At 36.8% G+C, this 19624-nt stretch overlaps 3 protein-coding genes across 5 annotated transcripts in view; all 3 read right to left on the bottom strand.

The window, feature by feature from the left end:
* The window catches only part of LOC306845446 (E3 ubiquitin-protein ligase TRIM39-like), a 65659-nt gene that overhangs the window by 13060 nt on the left and 32975 nt on the right, over positions 1 to 19624 (bottom strand). The gene's annotated exons all lie outside the window — the stretch shown is intronic.
* LOC306845445 (E3 ubiquitin-protein ligase TRIM39-like) lies at positions 1641 to 7464 on the bottom strand. Of its 3 annotated transcripts, none has more exons than XM_079378256.1 (8): positions 7328 to 7464; positions 6623 to 6706; positions 5715 to 6268; positions 5495 to 5590; positions 3730 to 3897; positions 3497 to 3635; positions 3368 to 3394; positions 1641 to 2383 (listed from the first exon to the last, which is right to left on the bottom strand). In XM_079378256.1, the coding sequence occupies exons 2-8, from the start codon at positions 6684 to 6686 to the stop codon at positions 1836 to 1838; spliced, it is 1596 nt and encodes a 531-aa protein (XP_079234382.1). In that variant the 5' UTR covers positions 6687 to 6706; positions 7328 to 7464; the 3' UTR covers positions 1641 to 1835. The 3 variants fall into 3 exon arrangements, with proteins under 3 accessions (XP_079234382.1, XP_079234381.1, XP_079234383.1); XM_079378255.1 differs by having other exon boundaries at positions 1647 to 2383; positions 3368 to 3403; XM_079378257.1 differs by lacking the exon at positions 6623 to 6706 and having other exon boundaries at positions 1647 to 2383; positions 3368 to 3403; positions 7328 to 7410.
* The window catches only part of LOC306844765 (uncharacterized protein), a 36778-nt gene continuing 33006 nt past the window's right edge, over positions 15853 to 19624 (bottom strand). The window contains exons 14-17 of the mRNA XM_079377145.1: positions 17969 to 18136; positions 17736 to 17874; positions 17595 to 17621; positions 15853 to 16598 (exon numbers count right to left, since the gene is read on the bottom strand). Of these exons, the coding sequence (XP_079233271.1) occupies positions 16051 to 16598; positions 17595 to 17621; positions 17736 to 17874; positions 17969 to 18136 (882 nt within the window). The 3' untranslated portion in view covers positions 15853 to 16050. The remainder of the gene's footprint in view (positions 16599 to 17594; positions 17622 to 17735; positions 17875 to 17968; positions 18137 to 19624) is intronic.

Genomic DNA, 19624 nt, shown 5'->3' with positions numbered 1-19624 from the left:
CAGCGGCTCAAATGTGGAAAAAGATGGGATACATTACTATTTTATATTTTTGCAAGAAGTCACTTATAGCCATCAAGCCTGCATTTATTTGATCAAATCACATTTTAATATACTTTATTAATTTACTTTGCATTTTATGCAATGTTGAATTATTAACAATGTTGAAAACCTGTGATAGTTTTTTCAGGATACTGCGATGAATAAAAAGTTAAATAAGAACTTTTACTTATTTAAAATATAACTTTTGTAACGATATACACTACCGTTCAAAAGCTTGGAGTCAGTATTTTTAATTTTTTTATTCAGCAAGGATTTGTTAAATTGATAGAAACGGTGATAGTAAAGATTGATATTGTTAGAAAACATCTCTACTTTGAATAAATGCTGTTCTTTTTAACTTTTTATTTATCAATGAGCCCCAAAAAGTATCACAGGTTCCAATTTAAACATAAAATAAAAAATAAGCAGCACAACTGTTATTAATTGATAATAAATCAGTATATTAGAATGATTTCTGAAGGACCATGCATTGAAGACTGGAGCAATGATGCTGAAGAATCACATAAATAAAGGATATTTTATTAAAATAGTATAAATGTATATTAAAATAGAAAAACATTCTTTTAAATTGTAATATTTTCAATATTAGGCTACAGTTTTTTTGATCAAATAATGATGAGCATAAGACACTTTCATAATGCTGCATAATTATCAGAAATGGTAATATATGGCTCTAGAGCCTGTGGTTTCTGAAAACGCTCGCAACCATAGCAACGCCTCAGATTGACAGATATGGAAAAATAAACAGTTTTCTGAGTTTTGAGCGAGTCGTTACTGTTTTGTACAAATTGTCATGTTCATTAGAATTCAAATGCATTTTGTTTTATTGACCACAATATCATTGCTATTTGTTCGAGGGGCACTTTTGAATAATTTTGGAAAAGGACAGGGGCTCGAGCCCCAAAGCCCCCCCTTCTGCACGAGCCTGCTGTTTCATGTTTAATTAATCTACAATAAGACAGAATGTATTTATTGAACATCTTAATTCTGGGATCAATATACTGTATAAGGATCTTAATGAAATTAACTATAAATATTACATTTTCTCAAATGGACAAATAAAATCAGCAGTGAGTCCTAGGCTGGTTAGATAGACTAATTAAGGTATAAGTATAATAGTATTTCATGTGATGGGTTAACGAGTGCCAAGGCTTGCATTCATTAATTAAGATTGATTTACTTGTTTACTCTCAAGAATAAAAGGATTAGCATATTTACTGCTGATTTGAACACTCATAATAAACCCATGAATATCCTTTAAAACAGTAAATATGATAATTCTGGATTTCATGCTGATATTGAATTTAGCTGCAAGTCATATTACACCATCTGTGTTACATACTTTCTCTTTAAACTTTTAAAGGGTTCAAATTTGTGAATAAAAGTAATTCTGTTCTATTTTTATAGTAAAATGTACCTCATTGTGCCGTTGTGTTAACATGTGGCATGGTACTATGGTAAGATCATGTCTTTTGGACACTACTATGAACATAATATCATGCTATTTTTATGTATCTTACAGTACTATGTACATACCGTTGTATATGAATATAGTAATCATACAGTTCTATGATACATATCAAGGTTTTGCCGTCTGATTTATTACAGTAATATCACAGAACATGAGAAAATGTAATTATAGCAGAAACATTATAGAAATAGAAAAACAAATGATAAAAAATAGCAGCACAAAATGTTTTCAAAATTGTAATTATAAACATTTATTTTTATAAATCATTAATTATTTTAATATTGTATTTCATTTTAGGAGTATATTATTTATTATAATTGACAGGTGTGATGATCAGTGGGCTTGAGTTTTCACCTCCATCATTAAGGCATGGGCTAAAATATGGATAGAGTTTTTCAGTGAAAGACTGAGCAGTGAAAGAGTAGATATGAGAGCTGGACTCTGCATCATAAAAGCAGACCAGACCCTCCTCATAATCCACAAACACACCGACCCGCTGCGGCTTCACTCTCAGAGACAGAGAGACAGAAGGACCAGCGAGAGCCTCATATTCATCTCCATTCCTCAGCCACACGGTCCACTGACCATCACTGGGACTCGCTGTGATCTTTCCCTTCCTGTGAATGGATTCTCTGGCCACTCCTAAACTCCATTCAGTCTTTCCCTTCACCTGCACCTCAAAATAAAATCTCCCTGAGGAGAATCCCTCCTTTCCCAAGACACAGCCACATGGATCAAATCTCTCTGGTTTGTCTGGGAGTTTCTGTCTAATGTCTCCAAGTCTCACTTGTTTTCCATCATCAGACAGAATGAGACGAGGATGAGCTGTATCAGGATCCAGAGTCACATCCACTGAGAAAACACAGAATATCAATCAAACTCACAATACACAGATTCTGTGATGATGATGTTTCTAATATTTAATCCAGCGTGATCTCATGATAATTCTTATGTATTGAGAAACAGACCCAAATCCAAGCCTTTATTCTGCGATCTTCATCTCATCCCGAGCAGCGAGTCCAGCGACCGGAAACAGAGAAGCCCGCGCTGACTGACGCGTCCGTTACGAATTCAGATGTTGCCGCTTCAAACGACAGGTTTTACGGCAGGATAATCGAACGCTCATTGGCTCTCGCCTGCATTCGTCACAGATTGCGACATGCCGTGTTTCTGGTGAGGTGTGTGTTTGAATGATGCGAGCGCGCGCAGTGTTGCCAATTTAGCGACTTTTCAGACCCCCAGGGACGCATCATGAAGCAGAGGTGCCCTGGGCACGGACTGATTAAAGGCCCCCTCAGTTGAAATTGCGCTAATATTTTCTTAAATTCAAATAGTAATGGATTCTATCTACACTAAGTGAAAATAGCAGGATTTTCTGATATTTATACTACTTGTCGCAAAATAGTGGCAATTATCTGCACCTCAGTATTGCATTACATTATAAAACAGTATGCAATAATAACGTATTGAGTGTACATTTTTAATAATTTTAATTCAAATTATTAAATGGAAGCCACCTTATTGGTACAATAAAGCCCTCCCGTCACCTACCCTAACCCGATACTTTATTATCAACTTTTTGGTTATTTCTTTCATTTGTATCGACAATAAATGCTTTTACGATGTGATATGAGATTTGAAAAGGGAGAAAAAAAGATTGGCAAAAGGCGGGATTGAACCCAGGTCAATCGCGTTAAAAATGTTTTGTGCTTGTAAATGTTAGGTATTAATATCTAGTATAATCATGAGAGCAGGCTGTTTAATCAGATTGTAGAGCAGTAATGAAGCTGTGAGTGTATGAATGTAAACTAGTGTAGTGCAGACAGCACACTGTACCTGCATACTGCTGCATCCACTTCAGCTCTGTAGAGACTAATGACAAGAAAACATCAGCAGATCAGGTTATATATAAATAACAGAGTAAATCCTCTTGTTTCTATCTGATCAGTGTATGTATTGATGTACCAGTTTGTGTGAGTTTGTCATCTATAGTGTCCTTCAGTTGGTTCAGAGCTCTCCTCAGAGTCTCCAGACTCTCATCAGTCTTCATACTGATCTCAGGCCAGTTCCTGGTGTTTCTAGAGCTGCACAGGGATGAGTGAATCTACAGCAGGAGAGAGGAGCAATCCTTCAGCATGGGGAGTGTTATGGTGTCATATACTGCATTATCATTGATCAGAGAGATCATGTTGACTGACCTGTAGGAGGTGGAGGTGATCTTCAGTGTGTGAGAGCTGCTCCAGCTCAGTGTTTCTCATCTTTAGCTCAGTGATCTCCTGCTCCAGCTCTTCAATCAGCTCTTGCTCCTGTTTCTCTGCTGCTTTCTGCTGCTCCTCCATCATCTCCAGCAGTTCAGTGTAAAATCCCTGTTGCAAGAATCAGTGTTATTATTGCTCATACATCGGTGTTTTTAAGGGGATTTAAAATACCTCAACAGAAGAAGAAACTTCATCCTGCACCGATTGCGCTGATTGATTCTCAAATCATGTGTTTAGTTGAGGAGAGTTGTTATATTACTGTACTATAAGGTGACCAGACGTGCCTCTTCCCGGGGACATGTTCTGCTCAGGATTTCTAAATTGCCTAAAATAAGCAGGTGTTGGTATTTTGCACTAAACTGATTGATCTTTGTATGACATCAAAGTACTGTGAGAGCGATTCGAAAGCATGGAGCCGTCTGCTCTCTGTAGCTCTCGCAGTACTTTGATGTCAAACAAAACAAAGAAACCTTTTCCATCTCAAAATGTGCACCTCTGGATTGGTCAGTCCAGCAGGGTTAGGTGTAAGAGAGGAAGGTTAAAAGATCTCTACCCAAACCCATCAGGACTCAATACCTTTGAGACAGACGCTCTCCAAGATTCATTCCTTTCTCCTCTGTGCATCTGCGTTCGTCATGCACTCTCTCTCCGGATCTTACGTTACACCTTTCGCTACGCCTGCGTCATACACTCGACCGCCTTGTTATGAACGCGGCTGCTTGAGAGACCGGAAGCTGCACATTTCAGTTTATACAGTTTCAAGAATCTATATTTTTCTTAAACTAACACATCGTTTGGGTAGTGATGGCGCAGTGGATAAGACACATGCCTTTGGTGTGAGAGACCTGGGTTCGAATCCACTGTGAGACACCAATGTGTCCCTGAGCAAGACACTTAACTCCTAGTTGCTCCAGAGGCGTGCGACCTCTGACATATTACATATAGCAATTGTAAGTCGCTTTGGATAAAAGCGTCAGCTAAATGAATAAATGTAAATGTTTCTCTTCAGAAGGTCTTTATTAACTCCCCGCCGTGTGGAGTAGTTTTGTGATGATGAATACGTTTTTTTCAGATTCAGAAACAGGGGCACTATTCACTGCAATTATACAGATTGGAACAGACAGGACAATGTGGAATATAACTCCGACTGTGTTCATCTGAAGAGGAATGGCAGACATGCCTAGGATGCCCTGAGGGTGAGTAAATCTTTGGTTAATTTTCATTTTTGGGTGAACTATCCCTTTAAATCTGTGGATATTTGGAAGAACCCGCTGAGATCTTCCAGCTCACTCCTAATGAACTCATGAAGAATCTTTATTCTCTACACGCATCTGGACTCTTGTTCAGCAACAAAGCCAGCGCAAGTAACCATTTATCAACTATTTAAATGTGTTTCTAATTTTTGACCCCTTTTATTAAGGTGATTTTGATTGGTTTTGATCGAATGGTTCACAGATTTTTAATACTGCCAGTTTTTTGTTCTCTCTCTTTTTTACTCCATTGTGTATGTATGTGTTTTGCTTAGTTTAGTTATCATTTATTATAGTGTTTGCTGCTCACAGATCAGAGTCACTAAAACGCTGATCTTGCTAGATTACTGCTAGTACTGTATACAGTAGGAAAGCTATTCTTTCTTGGCCAGGAAGATGCTGCTGGTCTCTATATCAGGAGTCTAACATATTTAACTTTAATTAAATTAACTCACTTTTCTGACTTCTGCTGAGTGTTTGATTTCTTGAATCTTCTTGATTCTGTTCTGGATCATCTGCTGCATGTCTTTCTGTGTCTTCATCAGTTCAGTCTATAGAGAGAACAACACAGACACATTTATCATAACACAGATTTACTGTCTTCTGAGGAAACTCAGGAAATTTGAATCTTCATGATATAAGCTTTGTAAAAGCAGTTTAGTCAGTAACTGCTACCTTCTTCTCTTGACTCTCCTCTTCTATAGGAACAGTGTTGTGGTTCTCGTGGTCTTTAATGGTACAAATCGAACACACACACGTCTGATCATCTCTACAGAACAGCTCCAGAGGTCTCTCGTGTTTCTGACATATATAGTCCTCCAGATTACTCACAGGATCCATCAGTTTGTGTTTCTTCAAACCTGCCACTCTCAAATGACGCTCCAGATGAGTTTCACAGTAAGAGCTCTGACACACCAGACACGACTTCAGGGCTTTCAGCTTTCTTTCCTCACAGACGTCACACAGAACTTCAGTTGTTTTCTCAGGAGTTTTCTTTTTACAGTGATCTACGAGCTCTCGGAGTGTGGTATTAATCTTGAGATCAGGTCTTTGCTTGAATGTTTCTTTACAGTATGGACAGCTGCAGGTCTGGCTGTTGTTCCAGCACTTATTCAGACAGGTCTTGCAGAAGTTGTGTCCACATGGAGTCGAGACTGGATCAGTGAACACCTCCAGACATATCGAGCACTGAAGCTCCTCAGACAGTGAACTAATGGAGGATGACATTGCTGGAAAGAGACATTAATTAGGATTAGTGTGAACTCCTTCAATACTGTTTATAAAGAATCACATGATGCACCTCATGAAGCTGGATGAATGTAAAGAGTGTCAAGAGACAAAGATTGGCGACTTTTAAGAAATTCATATATACAGTCAGCAGGTCATTATTGTAAGATGAACCCAAGCTGATCAGAACCTACATGTGAAGCTCATTACAGAACCACTTACCAAAATAAATAAATACATGTACAAGAATTATACTTGTTAAGCTGAAATTATTTGATCTGATTTACATTTCTTAACTGTACATATTCAATATTATAAAAGAAAAGTCAAAGTGTTTTTCTTGGTTATTAACTTACATGGAGGTAAACGCTCGATACTCTCTCTCCTGGTTTTTCTTGCTGTTTGTGAAGATTCTGCCATTATTCTTTCCCTCTTAAAGCCTTTTAAAGAAAAATAATAGTTTTTCTTTTTTAGACTCGACTAAATTGGACCATGACAGCTAAATCAATATTTATATTAAGTTGGTTAAAGTGTGAGAGTTGATAGTGATGGAAACACAATCATTCATTTGAAACAAAGCGAGTGACTCGTTAACTTACTGAACTATGACCTGCTGTTTAAAGTACAAAGAACAAGTCATATTTTCCAGCAAACATAAATATATATTTCTTTATAGAAAATTAGGCACATCTCTCCACAAAAGACATTATATGGTCAAGAGTCATCCTCATCCTGTTTAATGTTAAAGTGATTTTCAGCTGCAATGAAGCAGGTTTGAGTTCAGTTTGTCTGCAGGTCATTTACTTCCTGTTTCTTTAGTCTTTATGTAATGTGGCAAAATGACAAAAACACCAAACTTTGATTTACAACCAATCAAATTACGTACTTTTAATACAATAATGATAGCATTTCAGTGAATTAATCAACTAAAGCAGCTGAGTATTTGACGCTTAAACCTGCTTCTGTTCAACTCATTCCAGTCTGATATAAACCCTACTAAACCAGACCCCTGCCATCAGAAACCTGTTCAGCACAATCTCTCTTATATTTCTATCACTTACCTCTGAGTATCAGATGTGTTCACAAGGGTCTTTAAACAGATAAATATTCTGTTGTTTATAGTTTGATCTTTTCAGGCGTCCATATTGTTGCAGATTAAGTTTCACTTTCATTTTCTCCGAGTCTCTCACTGAACTACAGTGATGTCAGAGCTCCTCCTGTAGTTGTGTGTTGGTTCATGTGTGTCTGTTTGTCAGCTCACCAAGAAGATATTTAAGCAGAATTGATTATTTGGCAACATTTATGAAGAGTTTCCTCGTAAATCTAGTAAAAAATGTGTCTATTGTCAGCACTGAACCCAGCTCTGGTGGCGCTGCTGTGCATCACATGCTGAATAATACTCTTCTATACGAGTCTATGAAGAGGTTTGAGCACATGTATAAATCTTTTTCACATTATTTTATATCAGCTGTAGTTTATCTTCTGTAGTTCTTAATTTCATATTTGAATGGCAAGTGGTAGTCTGCTTAATTTGTCCTTTTACTCTCACAGAGCAAAGACATGGACACTGACAACATGCTTGTTATTGCCACAATCCTCTAGCCTGCTCTCCAGCGAGTATTGAATACATAAATCATACTATTTGACATCTACCATAAGTCAGAAGTCAAATAAAAGGTATCCTTTATTGGTGTTATGTGTGTTTTTTAGGATAATGCTTTGATGAAGGATGCCCTTGTGTTCCTGCATGAACACAGATCATTATCTGTTCTGTGTAAGATTTTACATGCTGTAGCTCATAAGAATAGAGTAATTATTAAACATTGTGGAGGGATTGTTCTTTTATGCTGGTTTTACGGAGGGTGATTTTACCCCAATATAATAAAGCAAAGATAATGCAAATGTGAAATGGATTGTCATAACACTTTTATATGCATCCCTATAGATACAGAAGCCACTCTGAAGAGAGATCCTCCTTCTAGTCTCCCTGTATAGTCATCAAAGCCTGGGTTTGGAGATGACCAGCACAGAGACATCTTTAGGTCCACAGCTAAGAGACGATTGCCATGTTCCTATGGCATATAACGCTGACAGTATGCCCTCTACCCCGGGCTGAACACTCCTGTCAATTTCCCTCAGGTGAGCTTTTCTATTTTCTTCATTAATTGCTAGAAAGCTGTTGTACTTTATTGCTGATCATTGAGTTCTAACAATAAGATCTGAATACTAATGCTGTAACATTTCAATTTCTGTTAGCTTGACATTCCTGCAATCAGAGTCTTATTGAGCAGTTTGAGACAGAGGGGTATGTGTACTGGTTTCTGAACATCTCAGTTTGTTGTTTCATCTTTGAAGTCTCTTCCTTGCCAATGGAAATAACTGACCAAACACAGCAACACAGCACAGATGAAACATGCAATAAATCATAAGGCATCAATCAATCATGCCTCGTCATTGTTTTCATAATCACCTTAGTAAAAATCCCACATGGCAATACTTACATTTCTATTCTTGATAACCAACATTAAAACTATTTAAATGAAATTTAAAAAAAATTAATTATGAATTAAGTAACCAGAGTTGTCGTATGGGGGGGGGGGGGGGGGGGGGGGGGGGGGGGGGAATATACACTGAAGATCAGGAGCAGACTGATGCAATCCACTCTCACCTGACTTCAGTTCTGGACAGCACACCCACACTGACCAGATCAAATTCATCATGAATGGACTTTTTTCCAGAGACTGGTCTCGTGTTAGCTGAGCTCTGCATTATGTCAGATTCACATTGTTTTAAATGTCAAATAGTTTATCCATAATGTGAGACCATTGCTCTAAAAACAATGTTTTTTGTGGTTATTATAGAAGAGACACTTTTTATTTTGTTGTAAGAAGCTAAACATGTGAAATGATACTTGGCTACTTGGGATGTGTGATCAATCTCAGTTCTTTCTCTGGTAGTCCATTATCTGTCCCTGGCTTTTGTGGAAAATCTGTCCATCCTGGAGGCTGAGGAGAAATTTCTGCCAGGACCTGTCGTCTACATAAGGTACTGTAAGGATTTACATTTATGCATTTAGCAGACACTTTTATCCAAAGCGACTTACATTGCATTCAAGTTACAGTTTCTACATTTAATCAGCTCTTGCTTTCCCTGGGAATCGAACCATGATCTTGGCGTTGCTAGCGCCATGCTCTACTATTTGAGCTACAGGAAAGCCTATAAGGATACTATAAAGGAAAATGTGGTCAAACATGACATCCTGCCATTATTCACAAATAACCATTTCTTTCTACAACTATCCAACTTTAGTTTTTTTACCAGTGAGTGGAGCATTTTGACAGGAGGACTGAACAATAATTAAAGAGAGTCATCAACGGGACTCATCCTAGTTCATGCTTTTAATAAATGTTGTTAATAAATAAGATTGTTGTACACAAAAAAGTTGTCTTTTTCTTCTGAGATGGCTAGATGGCCCTTGGAATTTTAGAAAGGGGTGAATTGTGTTTGTCTTTATAAAACGCTTCGTAGGACACTGTTCTGTTGCTGTATGACAACCAATAGTGAATACTAAAGCATAAATAAATATTACATATTTCATTGGTGCATATGATTACTGTAAGTCTGATGGGCTGAATATGGTTAATATCTGAATGTAACTTTATTTATAAATTCACAAAAACATATATATATATCACTCAATCTCCTGTATGAAAATCTGAATATATACAGTAGATCATGTACCATTACATTGAGTTCTTTTTCATATCAATGTCTTCATTCAATGAGCCACTTACGTTAAACTTTTCTTTATAATGGTTTTCTATGGGAAGAAAATGCATAATGTGAAACTTTGAGGGTTGCTTTCATATTCTGGGCACATCTGCTTACTTGTATATCTAGTTGGAAACATTAATAAGGTGTATACTGAGTTTTGTCTTTTAATATTACCTTCTTAATTTATTAACCACGTTAATTATTTGTATAACTCGTAAGGGTTCTTATGGTAACACTTATTTGGTTTTAATATGATTCAAGTGAGAACAGATGCTCTGGAGAGACAACAGCAAGACAATCATCAAAAGAGAAAGGTTTTGCAGGTGATGTTATTATTATTATGATTATTATTTAGTCATTTAGCGACTTACAAATGAGGACAACAGAAGCAATCAATTGTAGTTTTAAAAAAACTAAAAACAGATCCAAAACTAAAAGGTAAAACTTTACAAATACTACCTATACACATAAATTAAGTAAAAATTACAAATGCATACAACAAATCTTTAACACTTATAATTTAAATTAAAAAAAGCTAAATTAAAAATATTAAAGAACAAACGGTATAATAAATTCAGACAGTATTTAACTAAAATTAAAATAGATAACAAATACAGATCAGGACAGTATAGTTTATCAGTAATCCTAAGAAATAACACTGAGCCAAACACACAACTTACTAACACATAGTGAGAAATGCTTATAAAAACTGAAACAGAAGAGAAACAAGTGCTGGCAGGAAAGAGGAGAAATAAAAAGCGATACTTATATCGTCTGCCGGTGTCCCTGCCCGGTGGAGTCGATGGCCTTCACACGACAACTGCCCGGTAAACTACGCTTTTTTATACCCATCTAACAAAATACTAATTGAATTTAGCTGGACACACTTTCCTTATTTTCCCACAACAAATGGCCAAGCAAGCGCCGACACTGACAAGATACGCGAGACAGAACGAGCCCAAACAGATATCAGCACATCTGATGGCCACAGATAATTGCTCTCTCCTTGTCTATCCTGACTGATTGGTCTCTAGTCTTGTGTTTTTAGGGTCCTGTTTTAATGTGTTTCTGTATTTTTCATCTTTATGATATTTTGGAAGCGCAGAATTCAATAATCTTGTGGATGGACCACAGCAAGTCCTTTTGCAGTTGTCTTCATCAAAATGCTATGCAGACATAATGGAAATGACTTTCAGATTGTAGAGCTCGGACAAAGTTGTAAGTAAACTTATTTACTTTATAAGTGCACATATTTATTGGAGTCTGTAAGCTTTAAGATTGTAAGGCATCCCTTTGTTTTTACCACAGGTTCTGAGCAGGAATTCATCAAAGGACATGACTGTTGGAATTAAACCGAGCATCATCAATCTGCAGCGACGTGGTCCAGGTAATAGAAGAAGAAATCTGGGATTGTGTACTGTGTTAGACCAGTTCTCAAACTTCTTATACCTCTTCAAGTACCACCATAATGACCAACATTAAAATACAGAGCGTAGTAGGCCTAACTATTCAGCTACAGCTCTGCACGGTTCAAAAACAAGGCAGTTTTATTCCTAAAAAAAACTAAATAATTATTAAATTAAAATGTGTTACGCCTAAAAGTTACATAAAAACTGTACCATACTCAAATGTAAAAAACAAAAAAAAACTTAAAAATGAAATTGAAATGTATTGTGTTTTAACATTAATTTATATTTAATTTAGTGATTCCTCTGCGTCCCGGGAATGTGTGTTTTATTTCGGCTCCCATGGTAATCATAGACTGTATAAAAAGATGGACGACGCGTCTCCGCTTCCTTCCTCTGGGTAAACGTACCTATTAAACACACTTCCATTTTTGAGCTCAGATTATAAAAAGAAAAAATAATTATCCTACTTGATGTCTTAACCGATGGATGTGTTTGTTAGTGTATACCTCCTGTAATTTCAAGTCAATCAGATCATCACACGCTGAGATATGAGTCTCCATGTGTTCATTGTGTCTCGAGGCCATTTAGAAATCTGTCTAAAAACTTTCACCAAAAGAGGAGATAAATGTACCTTTTTTAGATGTTTAAGCCTTTATTTTGGGTAAGTGTCACTACTTACTGTAAAATGAAGAGATTAATGTTCAGACTTTTGCATATTATAACCTGGAACATGGATGTGTGAAATAATTACATTAGATCCAAAACATATTTTTAGCAACATAACGCAGATGCTCCAGAACACAGTTAGCTGACTAGCTGGATAAGATCGTATGCTACGCTAATATATTACTCCACAGACATTACTGGCTTGTACTTTTACATCCATAATATTATAAATATACAGTTTATTGCTGGTCTGTGGTTTTATACTGCTGTTATTTTGAAAGATTTCATATTATTGTAAGGTGAGCTTAAAGGGTGCACTACTATAAAAATCACAGCTTCAGTGTGACATCAATAAGAAAAAGTATCATTTCATACATATTGTTAATAATAGTTGTTCATATTAAAATATGTACAAACTTAATACATGACCTAGACTATTTATTTAAGCTCTTCTACATTGAACGTCTTTGTAAATACTTCAGAAACACACTTTAAATATTAACTGATGGTTGTCACTTTAAGTTCATCGAGTTTCTATGGATTCTGTCGACTCAGATCTACAGACTGGCTCTGATCTTTGGTAACTAGCATCAGCTTCTCCAGCCTGTAAATCTGTGGAGAATCAGGACAGAAATCATGTATTCCAGTCTTAAGAGACTATAGAGAAGTTTACATCCATTTAATAAGAGGCTTCATAACGAGGCTAGTTTCTGTGTTCATCCCCATGAATTAAATGTGTTATTGGTTTGTTTTATCTGATTTGTGAATGTGTTACTTAGCTGAACGTGGACTAATATAGATGTTGATATGTGCTTAGATGACACTTCGGCTCCGTTCACAGTAGCTCCACAGAAACTGTTATCATTTACATGTGGAGCGTCTCAAACTCATCTCTGCATGTTGTTGTGAGTTTGGCTTTATTACCGTTCATCTGGGAACACAACGTGCGCCATTTCATCAGATTTTCATCAGAAGGTAAATCATTTATAAATCTACACAAACAGGAGAATACATCACGATTCCCAAATAAAAGCTCAAACCCTCACTCTAAGTTTACACGTTTTGATGTCCACATATTCATTTAATTACATAATAAAGGGAGACGCTATTATAACATACACAAATCAATCACGGTGGAAACATTTAAAGGGAAGTGTAGAAAAGAGGAAGTGATTCTTGCAAAGTTAAGACTTGGACACACAGGGTTAAAGTCAACTTTGTATTTAATGACAAAATGCGTTTCTGATAAATATGACTTTTTATAAGAAACACAGGATTAGATGAGAAAATATAGGCAGGCTATAATTCAAAAGGAAAGGAAATAAAGAGGAAGAAAAGGAAAGCGAGAATGAAGGGAGGAAAAGGGGAAGATAGGGGAAAGTGAAAGAACAGAAATTAAGAATATATGTTATTTTTTTTATCTAAAGTACATAAAGCCCTGATGTGACACACTCCTGTACAGCAGGTGGCGGTATGCACCTGTAAAAGCTGGTTTGCAATTCACCATTAAACTAAAAGAAGAAGAAGAAGGTTCCCCCCACAGTTTGTGTCGTTGGTTTGTTCCACCGATATACTGTAATGCATTCTAGTAAAGAAGCCCAGCACAAGAGTGTCTTTATGTTAACGAGCAGATGAACAAGAGAAACAACATGCTGTGTGAAACAACTTTCTGTAACATCATACAGAACGAGTTCAGTAACTTGCGTGGATGCGATCTGTGTGTCAGATGAAGGTTTTAGATTAACTTCAAAGTCCCAAATCCAGGGATGGAAAATTAGGAATAATTAACATTTTGTGTGATTTATGGTGTTTAAATCAGTTTTGCATTACATGTTTCCAGTAGATGAGAATCATGTCCAGAAGTGTCCAGTAGAGGCTGTATTCTCTCTCAGTGACTGCTGTTATCAGTGGAAAACGTTTCATGTGTTTATATGCAATTTAATACTATAAATGAAAGCGAAGACCTACTAAAGACATATAATTATAAAGTGATGAGTATAAAAGTGTTTTGAATAGAATGGCAGTGTTTTTGTATTAAGTCTGAGTCACAGGTCTGTGTTTCACAGGGACGTGCAGAGAGTTCCTCAGCGGCAGCGGCTCAAATGTGGAAAAAGATTGGATACATTACTATTTTATATTTTTGCAAGAAGTCACTTATAGCCATCAAGCCTGCATTTATTTGATCAAATCACATTTTAATATACTTTATTAATTTACTTTGCATTTTATGCAATGTTGAATTATTAACAATGTTGAAAACCTGTGATAGTTTTTTCAGGATACTTTGATGAATAAAAAGTTAAATAAGAACTTTTACTTATTTAAAATATAACTTTTGTAACGATATACACTACCGTTCAAAAGCTTGGAGTCAGTATTTTTAATTTTTTTATTCAGCAAGGATTTGTTAAATTGATAGAAACGGTGATAGTAAAGATTGATATTGTTAGAAAACATCTCTACTTTGAATAAATGCTGCTCTTTTTAACTTTTTATTTATCAATGAACCCCAAAAAGTATCACAGGTTCCAATTTAAACATAAAATAAAAAATAAGCAGCACAACTGTTATTAATTGATAATAAATCAGTATATTAGAATGATTTCTGAAGGACCATGCATTGAAGACTGGAGCAATGATGCTGAAGAATCACATAAATAAATTATATTTTATTAAAATAGTATAAATGTATATTAAAATAGAAAAACATTCTTTTAAATTGTAATATTTTCAATATTAGGCTACAGTTTTTTTCATCAAATAATGATGAGCATAAGACACTTTCATAATGCTGCATAATTATCAGAAATGGTAATATATGGCTCTAGAGCCTGTGGTTTCTGAAAACGCTCGCAACCATAGCAACGCCTCAGATTGACAGATATGGAAAAATAAACAGTTTTCTGAGTTTTGAGCGAGTCGTTACTGTTTTGTACAAATTGTCATGTTCATTAGAATTCAAATGCATTTTGTTTTATTGACCACAATATCATTGCTATTTGTTCGAGGGGCACTTTTGAATAATTTTGGAAAAGGACAGGGGCTCGAGTCCCAAAGCCCCCCCTTCTGCACGAGCCTGCTGTTTCATGTTTAATTAATCTACAATAAGACAGAATGTATTTATTGAACATCTTAATTCTGGGATCAATATACTGTATAAGGATCTTAATGAAATTATAAATATTACATTTTCTCAAATGGACAAATAAAATCAGCAGTGAGTCCTAGGCTGGTTAGATAGACTAATTAAGGTATAAGTATAATAGTATTTCATGTGATGGGTTAACGAGTGCCAAGGCTTGCATTCATTAATAAAATTAAGATTGATTTACTTGTTTACTCTCAAGAATAAAAGGATTAGCATATTTACTGCTGATTTGAACACTCATAATAAACCCATGAATATCCTTTAAAACAGTAAATATGATCATTCTGGATTTCATGCTGATATTGAATTTAGCTGCAAGTCATATTACACCATCTGTGTTACAGACATACTTTCTCTTTAAACTTTTAAAGGGTTCAAATTTGTGAATAAAAGTAATTCTGTTCTGTTTTTATAGTAAAACGTACCTCATTGTGCCGTTGTGTTAACATGTGGCATGGTACTATGGTAAGATCATGTCTTTTGGACACTACTATGAACATAATATCATGCTATTTTTATGTATCTTACAGTACTATGTACATACCGTTGTATATGAATATAGTAATCATACAGTTCTATGATACATATCAAGGTTTTGCCGTCTGATTTATTACAGTAATATCACAGAACATGAGAAAATGTAATTATAGCAGAAACAAACATTATAGAAATTGAAAAACAAATGATAAAAAATAGCAGCACAAAATGTTTTCAAAATTGTAATTATAAACATTTATTTTTATAAATCATTGATTATTTTAATACTATATTTCGTTTTAGGAGTATATTATTTATTATAATTGACAGGTGTGATGATCAGTGGGCTTGAGTTTTCACCTCCATCATTAGTGCATGGGCTAAAATATGGATAGAGTTTTTCAGTGAAAGACTGAGCAGTGAAAGAGTAGATATGAGAGCTGGACTCTGCATCATAAAAGCAGACCAGACCCTCCTCATAATCCACAAACACACCGACCCGCTGCGGCTTCACTCTCAGAGACAGAGAGACAGAAGGACCAGCGAGAGCCTCATATTCATCTCCATTCCTCAGCCACACGGTCCACTGACCATCACTGGGACTCGCTGTGATCTGTCCCTTCCTGTGAATGGATTCTCTGGCCACTCCTAAATCCCATTTAGTCTTTCCCTTCACCTGCACCTCAAAATAAAATCTCCCTGAGGAGAATCCCTCCTTTCCCAAGACACAGGCACAGTAATCAAATCTCTCTGGATTGTCTGGGAGTTTCTGTCTAATGTCTCCATGTCTCACTTGTTTTCCATCATCAGACAGAATGAGATGAGGATGAGCTGTATCAGGATCCAGAGTCACATCCACTGAGAAAACACAGAATATCAATCAAACTCACAATACACAGATTCTGTGATGATGATGTTTCTAATATTTAATCCAGCGTGATCTCATGATAATTCTTATGTATTGAGAAACAGACCCAAATCCAAGCCTTTATTCTGCGATCTTCATCTCATCCCGAGCAGCGAGTCCAGCGACCGGAAACAGAGAAGCCCGCGCTGACTGACGCGTCCGTTACGAATTCAGATGTTGCCGCTTCAAACGACAGGTTTTACGGCAGGATAATCGAACGCTCATTGGCTCTCACCTGCATTCGTCACAGATTGCGACATGCCGTGTTTCTGGTGAGGTGTGTGTTTGAATGATGCGAGCGCGCGCGCAGTGTTGCCAATTTAGCGACTTTTCAGACCCCCAGGGACGCATCATGAAGCAGAGGTGCCCTGGGCACGGACTGATTAAAGGCCCCCTCAGTTGAAATTGCGCTAATATTTTCTTAAATTCAAATTGTAATGGATTCTATCTACACTAAGTGAAAATAGCAGGATTTTCTGATATTTATACTACTTGTCGCAAAATAGTGGCAATTATCTGCACCTCAGTATTGCATTACATTATAAAACAGTATGCAATAATAACGTGTTGAGTGTACATTTTAAATAATTTTAATTCAAATTATTAAATGGAAGCCACCTTATTGGTACAATAAAGCCCTCCCGACACCTACCCTAACCCTCCCCGATACTTTATTATCAACTTTTTGGTTATTTCTTTCATTTGTATTGACAATAAATGCTTTTACGATGTGATATGAGATTTGAAAAGGGAGAAAAAAAAGATTGGCAAAAGGCGGGATCGAACCCAGGTCAATCGCGTCAAAAATGTATGTTTTGTGCTTGTAAATGTTAGGTATTAATATCTAGTATAATCATGAGAGCAGGCTGTTTAATCAGATTGTAGAGCAGTAATGAAGCTGTGAGTGTATGAATGTAAACTAGTGTAGTGCAGACAGCACACTGTACCTGCATACTGCTGCATCCACTTCAGCTCTGTAGAGACACATGACAAGAAAACATCAGCAGATCAGGTTAAGATTAAGGTTATATATAAATAACAGAGTAAATCCTCTTGTTTCTATCTGATCAGTGTATGTATTGATGTACCAGTTTGTGTGAGTTTGTCATCTATAGTGTCCTTCAGTTGGTTCAGAGCTCTCCTCAGAGTCTCCAGACTCTCATGAGTCTTCATACTGATCTCAGGCCAGTTCCTGGTGTTTCTAGAGCTGCACAGGGATGAGTGAATCTACAGCAGGAGAGAGGAGCAATCCTTCAGCACGGGGAGTGTTATGGTGTCATATACTGCATTATCATTGATCAGAGAGATCATGTTGACTGACCTGTAGGAGGTGGAGGTGATCTTCAGTGTGTGAGAGCTGCTCCAGCTCAGTGTTTCTCATCTTTAGCTCAGTGATCTCCTGCTCCAGCTCTTCAATCAGCTCTTGCTCCTGTTTCTCTGCTGCTTTCTGCTGCTCCTCCATCATCTCCAGCAGTTCAGTGTAAAATCCCTGTTGCAAGAATCAGTGTTATTATTGCTCATACATCAGTGTTTTTAAGGGGATTTAAAATACCTCAACAGAAGAAGAAACTTCATCCTGCACCGATTGCTCTGATTGATTCTCAAATCATGTGTTTAGTTGAGGAGAGTTGTTATATTACTGTACTATAAGGTGACCAGACGTGCCTCTTCTCGGGGACATGTTCTGCTCAGGATTTCTAAATTGCCTAAAATAAGCAGGTGCTGGTTCTTTGCACTAAACTGATCGATTTTTGTATGACATCAAAGTACTGTGAGAGCGATTCGAAAGCATGGAGCCGTCTGCTCTGCTCTCTGTAGCTCTCGCAGTACTTTGATGTCAAACAAAACAAAGAAACCTTTTCCATCTCAAAATGTGCACCTCTGGATTGGTCAGTCCAGCAGGGTTATGTGTAAGAGAGGGAGGTTAAAAGATCTCTACCCAAACCCATCAGGACTCAATACCTTTGAGACAGACGCTCTCCAAGATTCATTCCTTTCTCCTCTGTGCATCTGCGTTCGTCATGCACTCTCTCCCCGGATCTTACGTTACACCTTTCGCTACGCCTGCGTCATACACTCGACCGCCTTGTTATGAACGCGGCTGCTTGAGAGACCGGAAGCTGCACATTTCAGTTTATACAGTTTCAAGAATCTATATTTTTCTTAAACTAACGCATCGTTTGGGTAGTGATGGCGCAGTGGATAAGACACATGCCTTTGGTGTGAGAGACCCGGGTTCGAATCCACTGTGAGACACCAATGTGTCCCTGAGCAAGACACTTAACTCCTAGTTGCTCCAGAGGCGTGCGACCTCTGACATATTACATATAGCAATTGTAAGTCGCTTTGGATAAAAGCGTCAGCTAAATGAATAAATGTAAATGTTTCTCTTCAGAAGGTCTTTATTAACTCCCCGCCGTGTGGAGTAGTTTTGTGATGATGAATACGTTTTTTTCAGATTCAGAAACAGGGGCACTATTCACTGCAATTATACAGATTGGAACAGACAGGACAATGTGGAATATAACTCCGACTGTGTTCATCTGAAGAGGAATGGCAGACATGCCTAGGATGCCCTGAGGGTGAGTAAATCTTTGGTTAATTTTCATTTTTGGGTGAACTATCCCTTTAAATCTGTGGATATTTGGAAGAACCCGCTGAGATCTTCCAGCTCACTCCTAATGAACTCATGAAGAATCTTTATTCTCTACACGCATCTGGACTCTTGTTCAGCAACAAAGCCAGCGCAAGTAACCATTTATCAACTATTTAAATGTGTTTCTAATTTTTGACCCCTTTTATTAAGGTGATTTTGATTGGTTTTGATCGAATGGTTCACAGATTTTTAATACTGCCAGTTTTTTGTTCTCTCTCTTTTTTACTCCATTGTGTATGTATGTGTTTTGCTTAGTTTAGTTATCATTTATTATAGTGTTTGCTGCTCACAGATCAGAGTCACTAAAACGCTGATCTTGCT

This window comes from Barbus barbus (genome assembly GCF_936440315.1).
Source record: "Barbus barbus genome assembly, chromosome: 25".
In the NCBI taxonomy this organism is placed as follows: domain Eukaryota; kingdom Metazoa; phylum Chordata; class Actinopteri; order Cypriniformes; family Cyprinidae; genus Barbus; species Barbus barbus.
The sequence above is the reverse complement of the archived record's forward strand: the minus strand, read 5'-3'. Positions and strand labels throughout refer to the sequence as shown.

Excerpts from the sequence above, each read along its gene's own strand:
- LOC306845445 (XM_079378255.1), bottom strand. The coding sequence starts at position 6,686 with ATGGCAGAATCTTCACAAACAGCAAGAAAAACCAGGAGAGAGAGTATC. Across the intron at positions 3,636-3,729 it reads ATCACCTCCACCTCCTACAG|ATTCACTCATCCCTGTGCAG; the intron begins GTCAGTCAACAT and ends CTCCTGCTGTAG. Across the intron at positions 3,404-3,496 it reads TGACAAACTCACACAAACTG|TCTCTACAGAGCTGAAGTGG; the intron begins GTACATCAATAC and ends TCTTGTCATTAG.